This window comes from Numenius arquata, chromosome 2, assembly GCF_964106895.1.
Source record: "Numenius arquata chromosome 2, bNumArq3.hap1.1, whole genome shotgun sequence".
In the NCBI taxonomy this organism is placed as follows: Eukaryota; Metazoa; Chordata; class Aves; order Charadriiformes; family Scolopacidae; genus Numenius; species Numenius arquata.
The window spans coordinates 93,080,886-93,098,355 of NC_133577.1; the positions used below are offsets into that span (position 1 = coordinate 93,080,886).

Consider the following 17,470-nt stretch of genomic DNA (forward strand, 5'->3'; position numbering starts at 1 on the left):
TTTAGTCAAGACAACTGAGGAATGAAAATTAGACAAATATATGGAGTGTAAGGGTTTTATAGATTTATATATAATTTTATAGAGAAGTTTATAGAATTCAGTTGTATCAGCTGTTTTTCGTAGTTATGCTATGTACTCCATAGATAATACGCACTTAGTTTGCCTTCAAAATTTACTAGCAACATTACCTGTTAACCAGGAAACAGATTCTGGAAAGCACAAATGAAGAATGTTATGCAGCATTATGCAAGAAGAAAGAACTACTACTGACAGATGAATTAAACAATGTGTGTTTATTCAGCTCAGCTAATGTAAATCCTGTTGTCAGTAATCATCTAGGACAATCCTGTTAACTCACTGTTTAAAGCTCATATTATTTTTCATGTACCATTTTTTCCCTCGGTCTATAGGCACCCTTATCTACACATAGCAAAGTAGATTTTGGAATTTGGAATTTGCCTTTTACAGAATTCACATAAGCTTCTTTGAAGATTACTTATTAGTTAATTTGAGTATTGGCACCATAGATATGTCTTAGGTTTTGGAAAAACTGAAGAAGATTTGGTCCTAACTTTGAGGATTTTAGTATATGAAGGCAAATCCTGCAAGCCCTCTTAAAGTATACTTCTCATGCTTGAGTTAGTAGTGACAGTAAATAGAGGTCAGGAGTAAAAAGGGATTCTGGAACTGAAGCTTTGTTGTAATTATTCATTATTTTTGTGTGTTGGCCTGCTTGTTGGGACATTTAATGTGTAAATTTGTTAGCATGGCTATATGGAAAAATAAATAAGAAGAGGAGCTAAAGTAAAGCAACTTCACAAATATTTGAGAATTATTAAACTAATTTTGTTGAGGGTCCAAATCCAGGGAAAGTAAAGCAGGTAAATGACCTGTCAGCTGAGAGAGCCTTCCTCCATTCAGCAGAATTGGGGGACCAGGCTGCAACAGGAGCACTTCTGGGAAATTAAAAAAGCCTGTGTTCCTTAGCACAGATGGACCATGGCAAATAGCAGATGCCAGCCCCAGTCTGAGGCAGGGCCAGACCCTACTCGGTTATGGAGATCCATCTCAGGAGAGGTTCCATGAAGCACATGCTTGGTGGGAGCAGGATGGGGCACTTAAGGAGACAGGGGATGGAGAGAGTCTCAGCCTGCAGCCCTGTCACAGGGGTAAGGACAAAGACCGAAATCAATTAAAGGTCATGTGAGATACTCTTTCTTGTATAAACTTCCTGTTCGGGTCAGGGAATGTTGTTTTGGTTGTTTTTTTTTTAAAAAAAAAAGGTCAGAGACCAGATCAGAAATAAATAATCATTTTTAGCAAAAATCTAACCAATGTAAATGAATCCAAGGGGGATTTTGAGAGATGGCAGGAAGATGAGATTTTCCACATGAAAGGAAGAAGATTCCCAGGCTTTTGGCTTCAATGCAAGTTGGTTAGGATTTTAGGATTTCTTTTTTCTTTACTTTTTTCTTTTTTTGAGTTTAAGCATCTTTTGAAAAATCCTGCTCATAGCTGTTATATGTTTGCTGACTACACAGAGGATTGTACATTCAATCCCAAACTCACAAAATATGTGACCTATTTAGAAAGTGCTGTAATATATGAATATGCTGAAAGGGAAACTATGTGGTCTGCAAGAACAGCATGGAATAGAGTCGGGACCAGCACAAAGACTGGAGGTGGAGGACTACATGATACTAAGAACGAGTGAATTCTTCCTTTTTTCTGATTTATACCGTAGGCGATAAGCTTTTAATGATTACAGACATGAGGCTAGAGAGCAACCTTCTTAACCATTGTGTTTGCCTTTTGAACAGGTTTAAAACACACCTACCTAAGACCAGTGGATTTTTCTCTAAGGTTCAAGCAATAGCTTGAATCTATTTACTCTTTTTTGCTGATGCTCTTTGGATTTTCTATATTTGGTTTTGTTTGTCTGATACGTTTATCCCTCCCACCTTCATCTTTATCCCTTTATCGCAATTGACTTCCAAAAATGCTAATTCCTCCAACTCTCTGTCGTCTTAGAAGTACCTGGACCAGCTGATCTCAGCTCTTTTTTCAAGGCTATTTTTTAAAGCAGTAACAAACGGTATTTTAAAAAGATGCACAGAGACTGTGTTAAAAATAATCCATTGTATCTCACTAAATGTAGACGGACTGTTAAATGAAAGTTATTTTAATGAACAGCCCCATTTCATTGTCCACCCAGAGCAAGTTGCCAATTCCAGTTCTGGGAAAGAGTCAAGAAAAACACTCTTCTGGAGTGCCTGAAGGCTTTGTAGTGAGTGTTGCATGCTCACATTTATCAAGAAGTCTCAAGGGTTGACTCAACTATTGTTGATTGTCAGGGTACAATTGTGTATTTAGACTTTTCTTTTTCCCATATTAGCACTGAAAACTACACTCCCAGGGAGGGGCATGAATTGCAGATCTGGCAGATGATAGTTGCTATATGTGTCACATGGGGGGACTGTGGAACTTGTGAACACTTTTTTTCATACAAATTTCTGAGTATATTATTGCCCTTCTTGATGTCTTCGGGGACACAGCAAATTTAGGATGTTCGAGTAATTCTGCAAAAGACAGGATTTGAACGAAACCAGTCAGATTGGCCAGCATTATTTCAGAAAATGTGGCTTTCACACACCTTATACTCTTAAGGTAATGAGCATCTATTTTTAGAAAAGTATTTATGCAACACAGATGATTCGGTTCAGTCAGCTATTGGGTTATCAAGTAGCGTAGAAGCTTAAAGATCACACCTGGTGGTAAAGCCTTGCATTTCACTGATATTTTTTTCTGGATCAGTTTTAGCAGTATTTACTGGGAGTTATGCTTTATGGCAATTAATTATTTTAAAGAGATTGTTTCCTTTTGCTGTGTAATGTAGGCTACTGTCTAAATATATACCAGTTTCTTCAGCAAGTATTTGTGAGAAAATACAAACAAGTTCTTTCTGGGATTCCTATTATTGTAGAACTGTCTGTTATCTTGGTGGGTTTTTTTAACCTGTGTACTGGATATTAAAAAGAAGGTTTTCCTTAATTGTTAGAGTTTTATTTTATTTGATGAACAGATCAGATTGGCCAGCATTATTTCATAAAATGTGGCTTTCAAACACCTTACACTCTTATACTCTATTTTTAGACAAGTATTTATACAGTAGGGAAGTTTGCTTTCAGGTAGACTATAGATACTTTTATGGAAATTAATATGAAGTTGCAGTTAACTTGAAGATAAGCAAACTATTGCAGAGGAAAAATAAGATGGTTCATAGTATTTCTTCACCTCCTTTTTAGTATATGCTTGTCAGATACAGTCCTGAAGTAGTATAACACTGCTGATTTATTAAGAATTCTATATATAATTTTGTGTAGCTGTAGCAAGACTGATGGATTTTTTTTAATGCTCCTTTCCAGTAAGTTATGTAGTAGGCAACTCAGATTAAGTCCCATTGAATTCAGTAATATCTAAGGGCATATTTACATGCTTTGTTTTATAAGAGCTCAGGAGAGTAAAGAGCATAAAAAGTCTTATGAGGACAGGAAAAATTCTAAATGTCTTGCTCAGAAGAAATCTCCTTTGGAAAGAGTAAACTTTATAAATTTAATTCTATGAATTAAAGAATATTATAGGAAAAAAATCTTTAATTTTGAATGTGTAAAATAATTCCTTTAACTGAACTTAATTGAGCTTTTAAGAATAAAACCAGTTGTTCAAAGTGATCAGTGATAGAGATCTGTATTTGAAAAACTCAGATCCTGAAAACCAGGCCTAAGTCAGTCTTTAAGAGGCCTGCAGTATCTTATTTAGGAATGCTTCTGAGGTGAATAACACCTCGGTTGAATTCATCTGAACTTTCCAGAGAAATACATTCTGCATAAAAATTAGATATGAATATGGCTCCAGGATCCAGTTTGTTGATGACCACTGACATTTGCTTTCCAGAAATGCGTGCTCTATTGGCCAGAAAAAAGAGGAATATATGGGAAGGTTGAAGTCCTTGTTAACGGTGTGCAAGAATGCGAGAACTATACTGTCCGTCAGCTTACAATAAAGGTAACAATCTGCATCTGAGAAGCATTGTTCCAAATGCTGTATTTTTTTAATGTTAAATGAATTTAAAGTGTTGGTTTTTTTAAAGGGCATAAATTTTTACAGGAGGAGTAACTGAGCTACGAAGCTCACAGCTGCAAGGTATGATTGAGACCAAAGTGCTGGAACGCTTACTGGATTGCTGCTTTTTATCATGCTGGCAATAAAAAAAGCTTCAAAAAGAGTGCAAGTTTCACTCTCTTGGATTACATTTGCTTTGAGGCCTTTTTAGCATTGCCAAGGTGATGTAAAGGGATTTTAGTTAATGAAAGAACTAGCGTAGCATCATTCTGAAAAAGGTACGCTGCTCACATTGCATGCTGAGTACATCTATAGCCCATTTGAGAAGCTAAAGATATAAGGAGTACACAAGGAAAGCTTCATGCTTTCATGGTTCTGACTAAACATTAACTGTGCAAAATAAGGCAGATGCTCCTCTTCTAAGTTACTCCCCGTATTACACTTAGGTGCTATCAGATTGCATCATGTGCTGCTCCTGACAGAGCATTACAATAAATAATGAATTGGGAAAATTTGTTTTCTGTTTCAGCCCAGGCAGTGAGAAGTGGGCAGAAGTCATGTCGTCCAACACAAATTACCCTAGCCCCTATTTAGCCCCTTGGCTTGTTGAAGTAAGTGGTAGCAGCCTCTGTCGGAGAGAATAACTGGACAAACTGGAATGTTTGATTAATCTAGAAGGGCAGTTCTTCTGCACCTTTAAGTTAAATCCTCTTGTAATTTTAGAGTCAGATCCTTATGATAATGTCCTTAAAAGGTAGCAGAAATATATAATAATTTAGAGATTCAGAAGCCTAGATCAAGCTAGTCTCTCTAGATCTTATTGCTGATCAAACACAGACCGCTGAAAATTCCCAGTTGGCAACACAGTCAGCAAATTAGTTGTCAGGTGGACAGAGTAGAATTTACATAGCTGAAATAACAGCTAAGTTTTCAGGTGCAGAAACCCTTCTTACAACTGTGTCCCTGGAAGCATGCCTGTTCCCCTGCAATTGCACCCTCCGAGTCTAATAAACAAAAATTGTTAAGTCTCTCTTAACATTTTTACTGTCTTTTTAACATAACATTGAGAGAAATAAAAAGAATTGTTCACCACAAGCATGCATATAAAATCTCCATGTTATTTTCAGCAAGGGAGTCAGTCTCGGAGTGTGAAACACTACTGGTACACATCCTGGCCGGACCACAAGACCCCTGACAGCGCTCAGCCTCTGCTGCAGCTCATGCTGGATGTAGAAGAGGACAGGGTGGAATCACCTGGCAGAGGCCCTGTCATTGTGCACTGCAGGTAACTTGCAATCTTTCTCTTAAATGACTGCCCAGAGCAAGGCCACAGCAAATCACATCAAACGGTCCTCCTCCTGAACAAAGAACATATCCGGGGAAGAGTGAAACTCCCCAGATCCTCTTCATGCTAATTGGCTTTTTCAGTTCATCTTTGAGGATTTGAGAGAATTCCCTTGTCGCTAGCAAATTGTTTCTGAACCGTTCTCCATTTCTGCTAATGAACTCTGTTTTTGAAAGACCAGCTGGAAAAATTATTTCTTTTCTGTTTCTTATTCATGGTTTGCTTTCTTTTTAGTCTTGTTGCATAATTACATACCTAAGTCAGATGCAGTGCCCTGTGACTGGTTGGCTAAAATGTTGTAAAGCAAGTCAATTTTGAACAGTAGTCATAAGGTACAAATTTGGAGAGCAAAACACATCAGTACTAAAATTTGTGAACATTTTCACAAGGGCAGTTGGTTTGATACTCAAGAGCAAAGCATTATTTAGTACTCAAGAGCAGGGTGTTATTCACGGGAGTTATAATGAACCAGAGAATGTCGTTCTCATCATTCTAATTAAATTCCATTTTATTGCTTTATATTGATTCATTGCTCCATGTTATAATTTAAGTAGCAGGAGTAGTACTGGATTCATTATATTGGTGCAAAGAAGTAGGTGAAGCAAAACAGGAAAAAAATTTAAAATCAATGTTTCCTTACTTGCTTTGTCTCATAACTGTGGTGATACATCTCTTACAGTTTGGATAGTGCTCTTTTTTTTTTCCTAGAAGTACATCAAAACCAGAACTTTTCATCTTCAACCACTTCTTTTCAAGTCCATATTTTGGAGATTTAGAGAAATAGAAGCCAGATTTGAACCAGCCATCATTTTGCAAAACCAGAATGTGATGAATAAGGAACTTTCCCAAATTTTATGCAGCTGTTTTTATCAGGAATTTTAGTTTCCCTCAGTAATCCACAAATCTGTGCATGGCTATTGAGAGTCCCATTTATCCAGTAAGGATCTTCAGTAATGAAGGTCTTCAGAAGAACTGGATGTCTTTCCGGGGTGAATGATATGACAACAAAGTTTTTAATCATGAATTGGAGTTTATTCATGATTAAAGACCCAGATATCGTCTCGGCTGTGATTAAAATTAATAGTTCTTCAGTGATAACTATCTACATGCTCACTACAGTATGGTCTGCAAAATAGGTAAACTCACTCACACTCCGTTTCCTAGTCGGATAGTTTCTTTCCTTTTAGTCTGAGTTGCAGTTGAGGTCATCCGGGTCTTAGAGAGCCTGTGCACACTTTTAAATTTGGACCTCAGATACAAATGCACAATTCTCAGCTATTTCCAGAGGAGCATTACAGTGCACACTCAAACAATGATCTTAATCTGAAGCAGAAGTGCTTTAATAATCTCTTACTATGATACAAGTGGAAAAAAAGTAATTCAGTTTATTGTACATGTCTTCTTGTAGCCTGTTAGCACAGGGTGCTGTCTTACACACTTCAGTGATGAGCCCATTCAGGATATAAGAAGGACTTGACTAATTTTAGCTAAGAAGTTCCTGTTCTGCAAAAGGGTAGGAAAAAGAGTAAACATTTGTTTTGATCTTTGAAATCAGTAGATCTGATTACACACATACACCAAGGACACACATTTCCAAAAGAAGAAAAGTTTTCATTTCTTACCAAACTTTATAGTGGCTTTCACTGAAAAGGTATATGTTTCCTCTCTCGTGTCATTCATTGAAAGCATGGGTAAATATGGAAAATATCTCCTTAATCTGGCCTTCAGATGTGTAGTTAGTACATCAAAATAAGTTTGGGTTTAATGGCAACTAAGTGGTTTGGGATCAAATACAAGTTTTAATTAGAGATTTCAAACATGGAGGGAAAGGACATTTTTATTTAAATTGAATCAATAAGGAAGAACTATAACACAGAATTATGTTCTACAAATGTAAAACTAATTTAGCCCCCTTTAGCCATTGAAACCAAGTTGCCTGAGAATCTGGACCACAATGCCATTTTCTATGTCCCAGAAGAACCAGCAATTTGGCATATTGGAGGACTTGTAAGAGTTTCTTAAATGAGAATAAAGGATAAAATTTTCATGCTCAGAAACTTGACACTGTTATTGCTGGAAATTTTTGCTTTTCTTTCCTCATCAACTAGTGCATGAACAAGTTCTATAAAAAGCATATTGCCTGCATCTCTTAATCCCGAAATCATAACAGTCCAATATTTCACACTCCCAATTAACAGACCACAGTCATTACGAATGAGCTACTACACCTTAAACTCCTAAAAAAGAAGGGGAAATTAGAAAGATATATAACAGAAGTATACATACAGAACGTTTGGTTGCTTGAAAATACTTCAAAGTAAGTAGTTCTCCATATTTTCTACATATACCAGGAAAAAAATGTCAGGCAAGTGAATAACAATGTAAATTTTATCTTGCACTATCTAAAATAAAGCTATGTAATAGGATAGGACTGGCACGCCTGAACTGAGGAAGAAAATATGTTAGAAAACCCTAGTCTTTGTTTAATACATATTAAGAACTTGTCCAAGAACACTTAATCCACCCCCAAAAAAAGGGAAAAAAGAACCCTTCGATATAGCCAAATTCACTTACATCTGAATTGTTTAAACTTGTTAGCCCCGCTTTCAAGGGTTTCAAAATATTTGAGGAAGAGAATGGGGGTGTGCATTAGATTGCTTTCTCCAAATCCCTCTTTATAAACTATGTCCTCCTCCTTTTGGATACATTTTATCCCATAGTTATTGATGCCCAAGGAGACAGGCTATCAACACAGGATCTTCATCTCACTCGATCCTTTCTTACGCTGCCAGTTTTACATCTCATTATCCCCTCACGGTTGGCTTAGACATCCCCATATATTTAATTTTGCTGAGTCCTCTTGGAAATTTTCACTTCCAGATGGGAGGGCTCTTGACTCTCTAAAGCACTCCTATCTTCTGTTTTGTGGTGAGTAGGTTGTAATTTGTTTCAGCTGTAGCAAATGGACATACTCCTGGTAACACTTGGCACTCGGATGTATCAAGCTTCCATCCGAGACACTCAACTGATTCTTCCTGGCCTTATTTTAAATAACTCTTGCAGTGCTCTTATGAGGCAGGTAGCATTCAAACCCACTGTAGAGATGAAGAAAGCAAGGCACCAAATGGTTAAGTATTTACTATAAAGCCAGGCATGGAGATCTGGATCTCTGACTCTATGTTTTAACTATTTTCCTCACATTTTCCTGCCATGAAGCGTGACAGGGATGAGCTGCACTGAATTCCACATTACTTAAGCAAGAAACAGAGTGGGGCAGAGATTCTCAAGTGTTGGAGGCCCAGGGAGTAAAAATAATGCCAAATGGCTGTTTCCAAGCAGGCATCAAGAAAACCTGGAGAGACACAGCATGAAATCCTTCTCCCTCTTACAGAATCATAGGAGAGAGGGTTAACTTCATCAGCATGGTTCTAGGTCCTTTCTACCTTCATAGTTAGAGGCGTGGTTAGCAAAACCCCGGTATACTTTGAGGGCTTCAAACATAAAGCCCAACTGACTTGCCATTAGGTGGGATTTTCCCCCACCTCAGTGCATATCTCCATCGTTTGCTTGGACTGTACCGAGAATATTTGGACGTTGTGGTGCTAATGGAGATTGTTTTTCTTACCGTACACTTGTGTGCAAATGGAAACATGTAAGCCTCACAAATTACCCACAACAACTGGGCTGCTGGAACAGTGCACCCTTTCATTTCTCTCTAAGAAAGTAAGATGAGGAGTTACCCTTGCTAGTCATGTACCCAGGAATTGTGGGTTCTAGCAATTCCATGTTTCGTATTTTTAGTGTTTTCCTATTTATGCAGTGTTTTCCACTTAACTCCTTTGATCTGTGGACTCCATTCCCCTGTTAAATTTTGCCTTCTTTTCAGTGCTGGTATAGGAAGAACTGGATGTTTTATTGCCACAGCTATTGGTTGTCAGCAGTTGAAGGAAGAGGGAGTTGTAGATGCATTGAGCATTGTCTGCCAGCTACGAGTGGATCGGTGAGTTCCAGAAAACCATAAATCAATTAATGATTCTGAAAATCAGTTAATGATTCTGAAATTATTCTGAAATCATTACTGAAATGATTCAATAATGATTCAGTAATGATTCTGAAAACCTTTTCACAGTTGAATGTTGCTTTACATGAACTGGCTGCCATCACTTTTGCTGACTCTTATGACAGCATTAACCGAATATTCAAAGTAACATTTGTATTTAGATCCTGAGTAAGGAATATTGTTTTCTGGGTAAAACTGGGTGAGACTCCACTGAATGAAATTCTCCTGAGATGGCAACCCTGCGGTTGCTGGGCACTTGGCACTCCTCTTTTCCCCTCCCAGAGCTTTCTGCTGTCTGCAGCATCCCACTAGGACACAAGAGACACAGGGCAATCTGGAGGCCAGGGATTGTCTTTGAGCCTGAATTGACAGGGACATCCAGGCTCACTCAGTGTGTAGTTTCTTTATGCAGCAGAGAGCGCCGGATCTGGTGCTGTTGCTATTTCCTCAGCTGTGCTGGGGGTCCTTTTGAATTGGTTTGGCAAACTTGCCCAGCTTAAGAAAATAGCAAGACATTTGCTGCAGAATTTTCTTAAGTCAGATCAATTCCCTGATTGAATTCACAGCTTGGGAGCAGGAACACTGTAAGCCAGCATTGTTGCAGAGTGCTTTGTTTTGTGAAACCATGGCTGAAGAGAGATTTGTGTTGGAAAGGAGGATGCGGGTATTGTGCAGAATGGAAGCTGCTGGTTTGGTTGTACTTTTCTTTCTTATTCTGCTTGGGGAAACAGGATTTTGTATAAAGTAAACAAACAGGGTCGGACCAAGAATAGAGGTCTCATTCCTCTCCTGCTGTAGGTACCAGATCATATAATCTCCTTGCAAGTACATTAACTGCTTCTGACATACATTTCTTCTTTAAATGGAAACAACCCATTAAGGGTGCAAATGCCAAAAAAAAGCTCAGGTCAAAGGGTCAACACAGGATTTTTGTGGTCTGAAGAGCTCTGAAAGGTACTGGAACAACAAATTGCAGAAGGACCAGAATCCATATAGTTGACCATGTTTATGGATCACCTCCTCTGCCTTCCCCTCCCACGCGCCTTCATCATACAGAGATTGTAACGTGATCCTCACAGGGCGACATGAGTGTAAAATTCTCCAAGGGGAGTTCCTGACCTAAAAATCTCAGCAACAAAAAAGATGGAAGAGCTGAGGGAAAAATGCTTACTCTGTTTTAAATTATCAACTCCAAATTTCCAACACTCTGTTCTGATTATCTGTTCATCTTATTGAAAAAGGTTTGTAGTGCTCTCCCCCATTTTAGTATTTCTATTATAAGATAACCTTTTTCTTATTGCTTCTACACTTCACAGTAGAGAAGTGGAAGCGAACTCTCATCTCAGCTACGCTACTTTTGATGTCATTATTTCAGCCATAGAAAAAATAATCCATATTTTCAGCATTATAACTGACAACAAAATTTCATCAAGTATGTCTGACTAATGAACTTTCTTATATATATTAGTATCCTGGATAAACTTGGAAAGAGAATAAAAATCTGACCCAAATATAAACATTCGTAACAGCAATCTCAGTGAAACAAAGCTTGTTATAAAGATTGTTAAGTCTTGTGATTTGGACATTTCTGTATTTCTTTGAGTTTCAGATTATATAAATAGACTCCAGAGATCTTGCTTAAGGCACCTCAGGTCTTCATATTCTCAGGCATTGCCTGAGACAAAAAGTATATCTGTGTTTTAATTTTCAAAGCCATTTTTCTGGGCAAAACTCAGTAACCTTCTTTCCTTTTATCAGTTGGCCATATTGCAGAATGGATCTCACTCACCTGGCAGTCAGTTTATAGCAAGGATTGCTAAGGCAGAGCTTAGCACCCCTAAGACAACAGTAGCCACTGCCAGCCCAGTTAGATTGTAGGTTCATAAAGTGGGTGAGTATCAGTGTTACGTGGACAAAACTCCACGATATCAGCTCCCCCTGATGACCCAGTCTCCTGACGTGGTGGTTATTGGCAGGTGGTGTGTGAGATGGAGTCATTACATGTGGCATCAAGCTGGCAAAATGAACTTAACATCCCACTAGATATGTCTGCAAGAGCTGGCTCTGGCCACACCTGTGTTTCACTTCAGTTACCAGCGTGGCCAACATTAACAATGGGGTACAACCAGGAGCAGAGCAGGAACAGAGATGAGGCTGTCTTCCTCACAATGCTGGTCAGCAGCCTTGCTCCGATTTATTCTTTGTACATCAGATTGCCCTCACAAAACAGAAAAAAAAAAGAGTTTATCATAAAAGAATGGTTTTATCTGACCACCTATGAGCCAGAAACCTGCCCAAGAGGTACAGTGAATCATTTCGTCTCTGATACCTCATCGCTAGGATCCTAGGCAGGCTAGCTCACTCTCAGAGCTGCACCATCCAAATGCAGGCCTACTGATGAAACAAACACACTCGATGGTATCCACTTGTGTGTGAACTTTTTGTCTGATGGGTCCATGGCCACATTTCTACCAAAGTGAATCAAGCCGTGTAAGAAAAGAGCTGCGCTTGAAGGGCTCACCGTGATGCTGTAGTGATTTACGGAAACATTCCCATTGCCGAGCACACTCAGTGAGAACCAAACAAGCATCCAGACAAATTGCAAATGGTGGCAAAAAGTTATGCTGAAAAATAGTTTAATTAACTGGAATTTAATTAACAGCCCCTCTCGAAAGAGAGTTTAAAATAGAGCTCCAACAGGGAATGAGACAGGAGAGACCTGTTCCCAGGTAAGGTATGGCCAGATGCCACTTTCTTCTCAGCTGTTCAGTGTAAGTTAAGGGGTGAATGGATCTGGCAGTAATCATCTGTGCTGAGCTAACATGAGGAGATGACCATCCATTCAAAATCTTGACCCAGGATGGAGATACAGCCATTGTCGGTGTGGATTCATAGAAAGATAGGCCCACAGGTCTGCCCAGCTTACTTTTTTTCCCAGTTCATTTTTTATGTTTTGCAACAGAAACAGGAAATGTTTGATGTGAGGCATCTTCAAGACTTACTGTGGTATCAAGAAACTTTGCACATTCTTAACCTTAAAGGCACATTCTTGGAATGACGTCCGATAACTTTGCTCTTGGCTCCTTAGACAGGATGAAAAGAGTTTCCAGTGTGCGTCAATTCATTGTTTAAGTGTTTTGACTAATCGCTTCAAGTTAAAAAAAAAAATCTCAAACCCTCAATCACATTCATTCTGGAGCAGACTGCATCCAGCTGCACTAGCAGCAAGCCAGAGGGCAAGCTAAAGGACCCTTCCCTTCTCTGTGGCTGCCCAGGCAGAGCTGGTCACAGTCCCCAAGCCCCCAGGGTACCAGAGGCTGTTTTTTCCAAGCACAACCCCAGACAGCCCCAAAGAAGCAGAGATCCCGGCTGCTGGCAGTGTGGGCTGGCAGAGGACGAAGGCTGCACACCCGGAGGTGCCGTAGCTGTGGATACATCCTTTCTAGGCACTAGGGACGTGGAAGAGGAAACCTCCCTCCTTGAGCAGATTTCCTCCTGAAACACTCTTCCATGCAGCCTTTTGCACAAACTGATGTCTTTGGGTCACAGATAATTCCTTGCTATTAAACGTGAGCCTTGCCCAGGAACAAAGGGGAGAAGGACTTGGGTATTATCAGTAGATGAAAAATTGGACGTGAGCCAGCAGTGTGTGCTCACAGCCCAGAAAGCCAATTGTATCCTGGGCTGCAGAAGAAGAAACGGTGCCAGGACGTTGAGGGAGGTGATTCTGCCCCTCTACTCTGCTCTGGTGAGATCCCACCTGGAGTCCTGCATCCAGCTCCAGAGCCACCAGCTTAAGAAGGACATGAACCTGTTGGAGAGAGTCCACAGGAGGCCACAAAGATGATCAGAGGGCTGGAGCACCTCTCCTATGAGGACAGGTTGAGATAGTTGGTATTGTTCAGCCTGGAGAACGCTCCGGGGATACCTTATAGCAGCCTTCCAATATCTAAAGGGGGCCTACAGGAGAGATGGTGAGGTTTATCAGGGAGTGTAGCAATAGGATGAGGGATAACGGTTTTAAACTGAAAGAGGGGAGATTTAGATTAGATATTAGGAAGAAATTTTTTACTGTGAGGGTGATGAGACACTGGAACAGGTTGCTCAGAGAAGTTGTGGATGCCACATCCCTGGAAACATTCAAGGTCAGGTTGGACAGGGCTCTGAGCAACCTGATCTAGTGAAAGATGTCCCTGCTCATGGCCAGGGGGTTGGATTAAATAATCTCTAAAAGTCCCTTCCAACCCAAACCATTCTGTGATCCTATGGTTCTGTGAATCCCTGGTATAATAGCACTGACAGGGCCAAGTTGTCTGAACCTCTCTATGGACTAAGGTGCCCCTAAGCTGACAGGGATGAGCACTCATTTGCCCATACAGGGTACAGAAGCACCACCACATCTTGGTTGTGCTTGTGAGCAGAGGCCAAGTGCGGTAGCAGTGGGCTCAGCCCCAGCCAGGCTTATACCTGCCTTCTCAGTGATTTTGTGTGTTACTTCAGCACCGAAGAGGAAGGAGTAAGGATGACCCCCACAAACAGCCTAGTGCAGCCAAATTTGTTTTAACCTGCCCTTGCTGCCAAGTCTTTCTCCCTGGATAAGTTCTCTTCCTCCACCCCTTCCACACAGCAGATCTAACCTGGGAAACGCACTCCCTTAGAGCACATCTTGGGGGAACATTGATGGGGGAGACAGGGAGGGAAGCTGGCTGGGAAGGGGTTGCGTGGGCAGGGCAGGACGCAGCAGTGAGGAGGAAGGAAGGAGGCTAAGCAGCACAGAGGACCAGAGTAAAGCCCTCCTGTCACCTTTAGATTCTCACTGGATCTTCAGGCAGGGGACAGGCAAAGAGGAGAGCAGCTGAAGGCAGCAGGCAGCCAAGAGTTATGAATTTGTGGATGTCTTTGTTGGCAAAGCTAAGAGGCTGCTGGATTTTGCACCGGATGGGACCGTTTAAGGGCCTGTGATTGAATTCCTAGGAATAGCATATCGTAGTAGACGTGCAGCTCAGTAAAAGGTGTTCTACAGTTGCCTGAGCTCACTGGAGGAGCACAGAGGGCTGATCGCTTACTTAAAGAAGTAGGTATTATTTTAATTATGTTTTTCTTGCCTCAGCCATTTAACCATCCAGTAGCACTGAGGAAAATTAAAGGACTTTATGGTTGTGGATAGTGTTCTGTAATACTATAAGGACAATACTTGTTGAGGCAGTTTTACCATTTTTCATATAGCTTTGTGTATCAGTAGATCCTTTTTTTGCTAGGGGGTTTGAAGGGATCACATGGGGATTTGTCAGACCTTCTCCTGTAAGATACCTGGCTTCAACATTGCTCTGGATCCAAATCCCCCACAAATTTGCTTGTTTCAACAAAGATCTAGCTGAAGCCAAATACAGTGCGCATCTTAATGTCTTCCTTCCCACTACAGCCATTTACTCTTTCATCCCCCCAGAGGTAACTAGCTGCTCCAGGGCACACCGAGGATGAACTGGGGGCTTGGTTTTAGAAGCAGAGTAAGCAGATTTGAATACCCTGGCAGATGAGGTAATAAAAGTGGAATCCAGTAAATTTAAGGCTTCACTCCATGATAAATGAGACCTTAGTACTGCCCGAAAGAGACTCAGTTTAATTTCAGAGCTGAATGATACCACTTTTACTAAATATCACACCTGCCTCCTGTAGGACATCATCCCCTTCTTACCACACTGCAGTTGGCACTGGAGATGTGGGACTTGGTCCTCATACTTAGACCTGAAAAAGGGGTTCTTATCAGGTGAATATATTAAATGCAGGGATCTAATCTGAGCTATCTGTAACTAGTCCTTTTTATGGTCAAGTTAAACTCTTTTGTATTGTTGGTGCTGAAATGAGTCACTGCTGTAAAATTTCTTAGGTGGCTGCTGTTCAGACAGGATGCATTGTAGGCGTTAGAAAGAGGACAGGAAGAGCTGTTTGCTGCACAGGCGATGTGAGGGTCACCAAAGGTTACATTTTTAGTAAAGGATGAAAATGAAAGGCCAGATTCTGAATACTCCCTTGCTCCATCAATGGTAATCCTGTGTCCATGTATCTGGCCTTCCTTGCCCAAGTGACTGAGCAAAATTCTCTATGAATGTGTTGAATTCGAAATGTAGATTTAAACAATGTAGATGCCAGATGTTTTCTTCTCTAGTTCTCACCCTGATGGAATCAGAAATGGTAGCTCATGGTGGGCATGTGCTGAATGGTGTAAGTTATGAAGAAAGTGCTTCTGCTCAAGCAAATTTCTCACTTACTCAGGCAAACTCTTAAGTCAAAAATTGAGAAAAGGGCTTGTATTATCTGGTGGTCATGGAGTTGGCAGGGGCTGGAAATTGTTGCCTTCTTAAGAAATAACATTTCATTCCAATATGTTTCCTTTTCAGGGGTGGAATGGTTCAGACCAGTGAACAGTATGAATTTGTGCACCATGCACTGAGTCTGTATGAAAGCAGACTTTCTGCAGAAGCTGTCGAGTGAATCCAAGGAGGGTAAAACCGAATGTCAGTCTCGTGAGGTAATTTCTTTCATTACCTACCAGCAGCTTCTTCAAGGAGTTTACTGCAGTGGCAAGAGCAGCTTTGAGGCCAACTTCTGAAAGGATTGTGGTCGGTTTGGCAAATGTGTAGAGATTGCTGGACCCTTACTGTATATGAATGTATTGTGAGCTTCCCAAAAATGATTTATAAAGAAGGTACCGTACTGAAACTACACATGGATTTCACGTATATATCTAAAGGTGGGTTTAATTCTGTAATGCTGATATCTGCCATATGGAATGTATGTATGTGCTACTGCTGCAGTTGGATGGACACTGGAACTTCCACAGAAGAAATGTTTATCAAGTGTATAAATGCTTTAACGTTTGCAAACTGTCTTGTGAATGGACTGTCAACTGTACTGTAAAGTGCTATTACTGATTATGTGGTGAGCTTGTTTCTTGGCCACATAATATTCTTGCTGCTAAAATTGCAAGTGTTCAATTATGGATTAAAAAAAGAAGATGAGATAATAAAAAAATCAAAAGTCTTGTTTTTGAAAATATTCAAAAGCAGTTAATATTTTATATGGAAATATATGTTCTTCATACTATATTAAACATGTATTTACTGTCTTACAGAGCAGTTGCAGAGCACAATGTCTGTTATTCAGTGTGTATGTATTTACCCTATACTGTTGATTGTCTTATAACATGCTTCTGCTACAGACCCAGATCCAGTGTGTTTGTAAATTGTGTAAGTCATTTCACTTTTAAAAGAAACTTTGTAGCATATATTAAATGGTAAGGATTTTAAATATTTGTCTGTCTTTTATTAATACGGGATTTTTTGCTGATGTGGTTTATCTGCTCTTTCTCTTTCAGTAAGAGATAGATGCCTTTAGTGATATGAACTGTTCCACAACAGGTTATACAAGAAAGAAAATGCTGCTATGACTGTTTCCTTTAACATTCAGTAAGAGTTTGTTTTTAAGAGAAATGCAAAGTTGGCATTATGACTTACAGCACTGGGAGGTCTGTTTACAGGGTATAATGAGTTTTTAATGCAGTGATGTTGACTTTGCTTCATACTGCTAATAAATTACAGTTGGTATAAAATATTTACTGAAGTCTCTATTATTTCTTAGAGCAGTTAATGCACCCCACACTCTTGTACCCCCATGAACAGGCACAGCCAAGTACAATTTGCTTAGCTGCCACCATGGTTTCAGACCAATGGAGAGCCAATCCAGAGGACATGGGCAATCTCCCACTGACCTGGAGCAAGGTGGATTACCTGATGGGAAGGCAAAACCAGCATCATTTGATCCCTTGGGGCAAGTTTGTGTAAGACCCGGTGCAGACTTCAGAGATTTTTCCTCCTCCTCTTCCCCTTGCCTCCCCCTCTCCACTTGGCTTTTAGAACTTGTGGAGTTAGAAATATCAATATTGA

General features: G+C 40.1%; 1 protein-coding gene across 1 annotated transcript in view; it reads left to right on the plus strand.

Annotated features, from left to right (window-relative positions):
• PTPRR (protein tyrosine phosphatase receptor type R) overlaps nucleotides 1–16,019 on the plus strand; it is a 156,203-nt gene extending 140,184 nt beyond the window's left edge. The window contains exons 11-14 of the mRNA XM_074167596.1: nucleotides 3,955–4,065; nucleotides 5,250–5,407; nucleotides 9,354–9,467; nucleotides 15,926–16,019. Of these exons, the coding sequence (XP_074023697.1) occupies nucleotides 3,955–4,065; nucleotides 5,250–5,407; nucleotides 9,354–9,467; nucleotides 15,926–16,019 (477 nt within the window). The remainder of the gene's footprint in view (nucleotides 1–3,954; nucleotides 4,066–5,249; nucleotides 5,408–9,353; nucleotides 9,468–15,925) is intronic.
• Nucleotides 16,020–17,470: the final 1,451 nt, after the last annotated feature.